We start from the raw sequence: 10,556 nt of genomic DNA on the forward strand, positions 1-10,556 counted from the left end.
AGACTCACTGACAAGGGTGAGGAGAGCAGACATGATCCAAAAAGGAGACACCAAAATGCCCTCTTCTGTACATTCCAGTTCATGGCAATGAACGGTCTGCTTCCTTAGGATATGGACAGCTTTAGCACCCACAGATGCTAAATCATAATTACAGCAGACAGACCAACTCACTGTGGACTTAACTCAGCATGGGCCTATTTACTGATGCAGCAATAAACTGTCATCACAGAGCAATTTCTCCTGTGAAACAATACAGCCCAAGCTACTTCCCACTAAAAACACAGCATGAACGGTGTTATTACAGGGACACACTGGTTCATGGCAAAATACTTACTTGTAGACAGTGTTCTGAATAGACTGTGATGCCAGAACTATTTTACGGTGATATCCTTGACCAACAATAGACTGTACAATTCCCTTTTTGGTGGGAAGACCTTTAGTTTCTTGCTCAGAAGTCTATAAAACAAAAAATATTTCAATAAAATTTAAAGAAACTATAAACTTGGCATAAAATATAATCAATTAACTTATAATTATTATTATGTTTCATACTTATTTTCTTTATGTGTATAATGTCTGCCTGCTGTTATGTATTTTACCATGCGTGCGCCTGATGCCTGCAGAAGCTAAAGAGCACTGGATTCCCTCAACTACAGGCACTTGTTTCTCACCATGTGACTGCCAGGAACCTAACCTGGGTTCTTTGCGAGAGAAGCAAGTGTCCAACTCTCCAGTACCAAATTTTACAATTATTAAGTGTGAGTGTGGAGGGTGCATGTACATGCTTAGGAGACAGGGTTTTGTTATGTAGCTCAAGCTGGCCTCAAACTTGCAACCATCCTGCTTCAACCTCCTATATGGTAGGATTAACATCATAACCACTTTGTGACACTATACTTCCCCTCCTACATATCTGTATGTGTGATGAATACGTGCCTGTCTGTGAATGTTAAGGCCTGAGGGTTTACTTTTGGAAACAGTCTCTCAACAGAACTGTGGTGGTTTGAATAGAAATGGCCCCATTGACTCATGTGTCTGAATGCTTGGGCCACAGGGAATGACAGTATTAGGAGGTGTGGCCTTGTTAGTGACACTAACAAGTGTGTCACTGTAGAGGTGGGCTTTGAGGTCATCTATGTTCAAATTATGCCCAGTGTTGTACACAGTTGCTTCTGCTGCCTGCAACCAAAATGTAGAACTCTCAGCTCCTTCTCCAGCACCATGTCTGCTTGCATACCGTGATGACAATGGACGAAACCTAAAACTGGAAGCCAGCTCCAAACAAATGTTTTCCTTTATAGGAGAGTCACCACGGTTGTTGTGTCTCTTCACAGCAACAGAAACTCTAAGACAAGAACGTAGAGCAGGCTGATAAGGCTAGTTTAGCTAGCTCCAGAGGTCCTATCTCTGACATTCCAGTCTGGAATTACATTGACCCTAGTCATGGTGCTCAGAAGCCAAACTCCAGTCCTTATGTTGATTATGAGCTATGTCTCCTGCCACTACCCACTCCCTGTCACCATGTGTTTCTGTTACTCTCACTCTGCAGCCCTGCCTGTCCCGGGACTTGCTTGTGTAGGCCAGGGTAGCTTTTAGATGGCCCTCCTTGGTCCTGCCTCCTACGTGCTGAGATTACAGGTACCACCTTGCCTTGCGTCTTTACATCACCGGAAACATCATCTAACAAGCTACAGATAGAGTTCACATGGGTATAATTCTTGCCATCTACATAATTTAAACCCCCAATCCACAAAACTAATGAATACCTAAACTAAAAGGTACAGATGACTTCACCACAGGAACCTGATAATGGCAGTGACACACTACTCTTCTTCCACCTCATTCTACTTACTGTGAGGTAAATCCCACCTAGTCATTGTCACGTGAGATATCCAGAATCTTTTCTAAAGCAACAACTGGAGCCAGGCAGCAGGACGGTGGAACTAAGAGCTGCCCTGTGGCCCTTTCTCTAAGCACAAAGGGTCCTCACAACTGACATTCATGAAAGGATTAAGAAGATAAGCAAGTGATTTCTAGATATTCATTCAATAATTTATTCACTCATTTAAGTTTATTTTTAAGTAAATTATGTGTATGTATGCGCCAGTGGGTTTATGCACAAGAGTGCAGTGCCCAAGAAGGCCAGACGAGGGCATCAGATCCAGTCCAGATTCCAGCATCTAGAAGGTGAGTTACAGACAATTTGTGAGCCACCTGATGTGGGTGCTGGGCATCAAATTCAGGTCCTCTGGAAAAACAGCAAATAGCCTTAACTGCTAAGCCATCTCTCCAGTGCCCAGGTCCAGTTAACAAGTTTTCTTAACAAGTATAAGTCTGCCTAGAATTTATCAGTTAATTTAAAAATGATTCAAATAGGGAAGTAAAAACTTCCTTTTGTTGTTTCTGACATGAAGTTTTAGGTAGCTCAGGATGATCTCACCATGAATTCTTGATTCTCCTGTCCCTACTCTGAAGTCCCTTTTCCCCCTGAAGTCCTTTTTTAGAAACCAAAGTACAAGAGAGATGGCTCAGTGCTTAGGAGTACTTGCTGCTCTTTCAGAGCGCCCAGGTTGTTTCTGGTACCCACATGACAACTCAAGTGATGTCCTTTTCTGGCCTCTGTATGCACTGCATACACATGTGGTACATACATATATGCACAGGCAAAGCACTCACATACATAAAAATAAATCTTAAAAGAAACCCCCCAAAATATCGGGCTGAAGCAGCAGCTCAGTGGTAGAGTACTCTCTTATTATGCACAAGGTGCACATATACAACACACGCACACGTAATCTCTCTCCACACCATGACAGGAAAAGTGAATTAAAGCTTCTCAAGAGCATCATTAATCTCATCTCTTTGGTGTTCAACTCATCAACTACTTAAACACTGTGAGCAGGACTGCCCAGCACACATGCTTCTTTCAAACCCCCTGTTCTTTTGCTTGCTTTTCAGAAAATGCTGCTTGGTAAAGAAGCGTAGCCTCCTGCATACCCTACTGCGGGCAGGCATGCAAGGTAGGACCTTAGGGAAGCCTCCATACTCCCCCCAAGGAGAGGTGAGGGGAACAGACACCTGGCAGCTATTTTTTCCCACTTCGAACAGGTCCCTCTCAAACAAAGATTCAGAAGGCTGCTGCCAACCTTGAGATAGTATGCAGGGCGAAGCCTATTTTTAGGCACCGAGGTCCAGTGTGTCAGAGAGGACACTCTACTGTTCCGTGCTTCATTGGCTGGGATGCTGTTTAATGTGCTCCTGCCCATACTCTATCAGACTCTTTTGCCACCTGGTACATGAACCATCCTCATGCTTGCAGACAGCGCAACCCGCAGGGGCCATCACTGTTCTGACACAAGCCTCTCACTGGTGCCAGTCCTTTGCCAAGTATTAGAGCTAAGCAAGTAACACTTTGAAGCTAAATCCTATCCCCCAACTGCTATAAATTCAGTGACAGTGAAAAAGGAAATGAGGTCTTAGATTCTCAAATATCCTTTAGTTTCAATGTATCAAGAGACACCCTGGAATGGAGAGATGGATCAGGGATCAAGAGCCCTGGCTGTTCTTCCAAAGGTCCTGAGTTCAATTCCTAGCAACCACATGGTGGCTCACAACCATCTATAGTGAGATCTGGTGCCCTCTTCTGACCTGCAGGCACAGATACAGGCAGAACACTGTATAAATAATAAATAAATAAATCCTTAAAAAAAAGAGATGCTAAGGCAGCACTCACCCCTTTATTGGCAGCAATGCAGCATTCAGCTAGCCGTAGCCAAAGACGAGGATTTGCATGGTATACCTGCACAGCTTCAATCAGACACTCAAAGGCAGCAAGAGGCCTCCCGACGTGCAGCAGCTGGATCCCACAGTTATACAGCAGCTCATACCTTTTGTTGGTTAGCAATGTACACATGGGTCTTCCAGAAAACTTTCTGCCTGTGATAAAATTTGGAGAATAGATCATTGACGTTCAGTTGCACAAAAGCCTTCTTGTCTTAAGAAACACTTCATGTTGAGTACCAACAACCCCAATTTGAAACTGTGGTCAACGGCTCTCTCCTAGGTGCTCTCTCCACGCTGACACCAGCCACAAGTACCTGCACGCAATCAGATGCCTGTGCCAGTAAGGACAGAAATGTCCTTGTTTGTGTCAGCGCTTTCCACAGTGGTGCTTCAGGGGGCAAAGACCTGAGGTCAGGGTCACCGGTTTTCTGAACCTCACAGCATCTTGCCTATCTCAGCTTGCTTGGCCATTTTGTTAGCACATGCTACACTTTCACTGTTTAAAATATATGTGTCATCAACTGAATAGGTGTTTATGATTTTACAAATTAGAAAGTTGCTTGATTTTAAGCATTTCTGATCAAAGGTCCATATAATCTGAATGTAACCAGCAAACCGTAGCAAGTTGCTTTCAGGCTGTGAGATACCACAATCCGTCACTTGTGAGGTTCTGCCAACAGTTCACAATAATGCTAGTCAAGAAATTCTGACTAGTTAAAATGTGACTCAGTAGGATTCCTGATTCAAATCCATAACAGACTGAGGGTAATGGAATTTTTTTTTAAGTCTTTTCTTTTTCCCCTTGTCTATGCGTGTTTTCATGTGTGTGTATACGTAAGCCGAGCTTAAGGTCAAAAACCTTCCTCAATCATTCTTTTGTCTTATTCTTGCACACAGGGTCTTGAAATCAAACTGAACCTCCCTGAAAGAGCTAGCCAGCTTGCTCACGGATCTCACCTTTGCTCTCTAAGGCTGGAATTACCGTGAGGCACCACGAGAATATAGCATTTTGCAGGTTCTGGGGTCTAAAGTCTGCTCCTCTTGTTTAACTGCTAAGCCATTTCCCCAGCTCTCATCTTTTGGTAGTTAAAAATTACTCTTACTTTCTAACATCAAACGAACAACAGTTACTAAGGCTCTCCAGAGCCACGTCTGTTCACAAGGCCTGCGTCGTGACTGGATGGCTGCTATCCCTTTCATTATGGGATCTTAAAATAAAACTTGTCTCATCCTCTGAGCCCTGACTGTGTCTCCCACACCCCAAGGACCCTGCCTGACACTTGCCGTTTCAGTCATGTGTTTCTTGAGCACTGCAGGTCCCCAGTGCTAGCTTACCTGGATCTGTACTACTGGCACTGAGCTGGGCACAGACACTGTCATTTTCCTGTAGAGCCTTCTTGAAGTAGAAAATCCCCAAATTGTGCTTACTCATGGCAAAATGGATGCAACCAAGATTATTCCAGAACATGCATCTCAAGCATTCTCCTGAAAACAACACAAACCACCTTATCCACAGAATTTTTCCCTCATATAAAAACCAGAACTAAGCTGGGCATGGTAGGGCACACCTGTAATCCTAGCACTCAGGGAGGCAGAGGCAGGTACATCTCCATGAGCTGGAGGCCAGCCTGGTCTACCAAGTGAGTCCAGGACAGCCACAAAAATACACCGAGAAACCCTGCCTCAAAAAGCCAAAACAAAAAGAACAAAACAGCACCACCAACAGAAACACCTGGTTGCTTCCAGTTGCTATGTTATTTGAAGTGTCCCAAGTTCCTATAGGACAGTTAGGAGGCACAGTATAATATGAGGACCGGGTAGGGTGATACAGACACCCCTTTTGGTGAACAATACTATTTTAAACAATACTGAGGACGTTTTCACTGATCTCATTTTTTAAGGAAGTGACAATAATATATATGCCATATATCCAACTGAAATACTATACAAACTGCAAACAATGGAGCAATCTAAACGGAGGCTGGGGTTCAACTCAGTGGGAGAGCTGGCTTAGCATGTATAAGCATGTTCTGAGTTGAACATGTCCATGTGTGCACACACACGGGAACAGTGAAAATACATTCAGAATAGCAGGGAGAACGTATGCACTACAACAGAGTATGCAAACCCTGCTTCACATTAGCCCGAGGGTCCACTCTTTATTTGCTCATCTATCCACCTATCATACGACCTACCACCCAGGACAGGCTCTTGTGTAGAGAAGGATGGCCTCATCTGCACTCTCTGCAGGAGAGCGTGACCTTCTAATTCCCTCGCCTCGCCTCCACCTCCCAGAGTGTAGCTCCGACAGGTACCAGCACGCTAAGCTGCGTGCTGCTGGGGACGAAACCCAGAGCTCTGTGCACCATGGGGCACATTCTACCAACTACACAAGCCAGCACTGCCTCCATTCTTCCGAGAGAGGGCCTTACACTGTGGTCCTGGTGGCCTAGAACTCACTAAGCAGCTGAGGCTGGCTTTGAACTTTTGACAATCTTTCTGCCCCAGCCTCCCCAGTGCAGGGATTACCGGTGTCACCAGCCACACCCACCTGGGCATTGTTTCTTAGTTTATGCGGTACCTCATCTGGCCTATCAGTTGCCCCTTGACTAGTATGTCAGAGAAGCCTTTTGTCACATGTTTCAAATACTCATGCCCACCAACATTTGTCATTTGTTTTGTGACTTGATCTTGTATGTGTTATCCATGGGTTTTTGTTTGTTTGCTGTTGCTTTTCTGTGGGGCAGATTTCTCTGTGTAGTCCTGGTTGGTCTCGAAATCATAGAGATCCACAGCCTCTGCCTCTTGAGCACTGAGACTAAAGGCGTGTGCTACCACGTTTGTGTTTTGAATCATGAAAAAGTGAACTTTTTTTGTGGTCAAAATCTTTAGCTATTTCTCCAAACTCTATGGCACTAGAACTTTGGATAATGTTTAAGCAAGCCTTCTTTACCACAAAGTAAAATATTCACCCCAGTTTCCTTCTGTGCTTTAATTTTTTTTTAAACTTTAATTCTTTTAACCTACACTGGCGTTTTGCCTGTATGTATGTGTATGTGATTGAGGGTGTCAGATCTTGGAGTTACAGACAATTGTGAGCTGCCATGTGGGTTCTAGGAACTGAACCCAGGTCTTCTGGAAGAGCAGTCAGTGCTCCTAATCACTAAGCCATCCACAGTTTAATTTTATTTTTACATTCCAATCATATACCTTGGTAGATTTTTTTTTTACCCTGGTTTAATGAAAATAATCTAAACTTAGTTTCCGCTTTCTGAGTGAGCCCCCAAACATTCCAAAACTATTTCCTGAGGCCTGTGTGATGGCAGAGGCCATAATCTTTGCACTTGAGGTGGAGGCAGCAACAGCAGAGTTCAAGGTTATCCTTGGTTATCCAGCCGTTTCAAAGGTCTCTGTGGGTCTGGGTGTGGTGGCTCTCACCTTTAATCCCAGTACCAGGGAGGCAGAGGGAGGCAGTAATCTATGAGTGTGAGGCTGGCCAGAACTATGCAGTGAGACCCTGTCTCAAAACAAAACAAAAATAGAGTAAAATGTACCAATTAGCATGCCCTACTTTACCCGAATATCACAAAATAGAATATTAATAGGCTGCTCACTGCTAAATTATTAAGGCTGTATGCACTGAGCTCTAACTTTTTGAAAGACTTATTTGTTTATACATGAGGACCCCATATGCATATATGTCTGCATGACAGAAGGGGGCATCAGATCCTATATAGATGGTTGTGAGGCACAACGTGGTTGCTGAGAATTCAACTCAGGACCTCTGGAGGAACAGTTAGTGCTCTTAACCACTGAACCATCTCTCTAGCTCAAGCTGAGTTTTAAATAGGCAATAGTAGTAAAAGGAAAAGAAGGGGACTGGAAGTTGAGTGGAAGAAAAGCAGTTTATCAGTCAGCAAGAGGAAGGCTGCATAGCAAAGCCCCATCTCAAAGAAAAAACAAACGAGAACGGTAAGCACACTGACGCTTCCACAGTCACTCTAGGTAAGCTAAATTTTATTTTCCAATTATTCTTTAATAAGCATATTTTATCAACAGCAAAAACTTTAATTTACATAGGAGATAAAAATTAAAGATTTTACATTAGAAACAATCAAAACATAAAATACACAACTACAAAATCTTCCCATCAGAGAGGCCTAAATTCACGTCTAGCTCTTGACCTTCTGCAGAGTTCTCTCAGAGCACACTTCTGACTTGAGAGATCATTTTATACCATGACAATAAAAACAGCAGAAATAAAACTGAATAGGTGGGGGGGTGTAATTTAATAGGGTGCCTCCTATTAAAGGCCTGGGGTAACCCCGAGCACCACATAATGGGATGGTGGCACTCCCCTGTAATTCTACCACTAGGAGGGCAGAGGTGACAAGACAAAACACTCAAGAGCATCCTTGATACATGGAGCTTAATAAGCAAGGCCAGCCTAGGGTACAGGGCACACAAGACACAAAGCTAATCAAACCAGGAGAATCAAACCAGGTGGTGTTTACTAGAGTAGAACTGCTTTCTCTACTCTCCAGCGAACTCAAGACAGCAACTTGGGAGAAGGTCAAGCAGCTTTGTAGGTAGAGGCGACGTATGCATCTGAACAGAATCCAAAACAAAAACCCCAAATATTCAGACACACACACAAAGTGGAGCAGGAAGATGAAAGGTTACAGTAAAGCAAATTACCCTCTTTTAATATGGAAGCAAGCTGTACATTAAAATCTCAAGAAAATTTCTGCAGGAAGAAATATGAAAACGTTGTTTTAAGACAGAGCTTCGAAAAGCAGCCCAGGCTGGCCTCCAATTCAAGGCCCTCTGCTTCAGTCTACCCAGTGATGAGATTAGAGTGTGCCACCATACCAGCTTAGAACATTTCCACTTAAAAATGAACCAAAGTCACTCTGAAGAAAGCTGGGGTATGGAGCAGGATGGATCCCAAGCAATGAGGAGTAAACCAACTAATATTCTATAGTTTTCTTTTACCTGTTTTCATGAAGCCTGGATGCTCGGCAATGTTTGAACTATTTAACAGCTTCACCGCTTTTCGATAATTGCCCCTTAAGTACTCAAAATTGCTTTTAAGAAACAAGGAAGGCGCAGACTGTAAAGGAATATAAAAGTGATTTAAAATTCGTTTTCAGTTGTCCTTTGCATGACTGTGTTTATACTGCTGTGCATCGAAATGGTTAAGACATTACTCAGTCAGCTGAATCATGCCACAGACAACGGTTCCTAAACGCTGCCCTGATCCTGCTATCTATTTAAAGTACTGAAACTGAGAAGAGACCAGCCTGTGAGTGTCCACCTAAGAACATTACTGTAACAGAGCTCAGAGGATCACCTGGCTATTTTCATTCACCAGTCTCCTTGCGCCCAATCTGGTCTATGTTCAAGCGAGCTTCTGCCTTAGCCTCTTAAGTAGTTGGGGATACAAGCAGAGAACTCTGGTCCTGGCTTAACTAAATGCCAATTTTACAATTACAAAGCACAAACTAGGACTTTTGTTTTAATGGTTATTGCAAAATTGATGATTATGGTAGTTTGAATGAGAATGGTCCCATAAACTCAGATATTCAAAAACTTGGTTCCCAATTGGTAGAACCCTTTTGGGAAGGATTAGGAGGTGTGGCCTTGTTGAAGAAGTGTGTTACCGGAGCCAGGCTTTGAGGTTTCAAAAGCCTGTATCATTCCCAGATAGCTCTCTATGCCTTGTTCTCATGGACCAGATGAAAGCTCTCAACTACTGCTCCAGCATCATGCCTGCCTAATTGCCAGTCCTGCAATGGCAGGACTCTAATTCTCTGGACCCGTGAGCCCACAAATTAACAATTCATCTTATAATTGCCTTGGTCATGGCGTCTCCTCATAGTTGTAGAATGGTAACTTAGAAAGTGATCTTCCTTATTTCTTATTTCTTTATTTTAAAAGACTGTGTGGTTTGAATAAGAATGGGCCCCATAGGTTCATATATTTGAATGTTTGGTCATCAGGAAGTATTACTGCTTGATGGATTAGGAGGTGTGGCCTTGTTGAGGAAGTGTGTCACTAGGGTATGGACTTTGTAGTTTCAAAATTTCAAGTCAGGCCCAGTGTCTCTCTTTCTGCTCTCTGGGAATCCTGCCGAAGAACTCACAGCTACTTTTCCAGTGGCATGCCTTCCTGGGTGCCACCATTCTCCACACCACGTTGATCATGAATTAAACCTCTAAAACTGTAAGTAAGCCCCAATTAAATGCTTTCTTTCATAAGAGTTGCCTTGGTCATGGTATCGCTTTACAGCAATAGAACACTAAGACAAAGACTTAAGTTACTTTTTAAAATTATGTGCATGGGGGTGGGGGGAGCAGGGGACACAATGAGTACAGGTGACTATGGAGAGCAGAATAGGATGTCAGAGCCTCTGGAGCCAGGGTCTATAGCTGGCTGTGAGCCACCCAACATGGTTGATGAGAACAAAACTCAGGGTTCCCTTAAGAATAGTATTCACTCCTAATCACTGAACAACCCCTCTAGCCTCCAGCACCCTCCCTTATTTAAAAGCAGGGTGTCACGCAGGAGCCCAGGCTGGTCTTGAACTTAATATCTGACCTTGAACTTCTGATCTTCCTGCATCTGCTAGCTACCCAATCGCTGGTACTTTAAGACTGAACTACTGCACCCAGGCTTTTTATTTATATGCACACTATGGAAAGATGTCTTTTGCTACTGCTATTCATTCATTCATTCATTCATTCATTCATTCATTCATTCATTCATTCATT

At 43.4% G+C, this 10,556-nt stretch overlaps 1 protein-coding gene across 4 annotated transcripts in view; it reads right to left on the reverse strand.

Moving 5' to 3' along the window:
• Window positions 1–10,556, reverse strand: part of Cnot10 (CCR4-NOT transcription complex subunit 10) — a 50,199-nt gene that overhangs the window by 20,646 nt on the left and 18,997 nt on the right. For all 4 annotated transcript variants that reach the window (XM_055601597.1, XM_055601595.1, XM_055601596.1 and 1 more), the window contains exons 8-11: window positions 8,779–8,896; window positions 5,119–5,268; window positions 3,734–3,936; window positions 335–456 (exon numbers count right to left, since the gene is read on the reverse strand). In XM_055601597.1, the coding sequence (XP_055457572.1) occupies window positions 335–456; window positions 3,734–3,936; window positions 5,119–5,268; window positions 8,779–8,896 (593 nt within the window). The remainder of the gene's footprint in view (window positions 1–334; window positions 457–3,733; window positions 3,937–5,118; window positions 5,269–8,778; window positions 8,897–10,556) is intronic.

The sequence above is a fragment of the Psammomys obesus genome, unplaced genomic scaffold (genome assembly GCF_907164565.1).
Source record: "Psammomys obesus unplaced genomic scaffold, mPsaObe1.curated_primary_1811, whole genome shotgun sequence".
In the NCBI taxonomy this organism is placed as follows: Eukaryota; Metazoa; Chordata; class Mammalia; order Rodentia; family Muridae; genus Psammomys; species Psammomys obesus.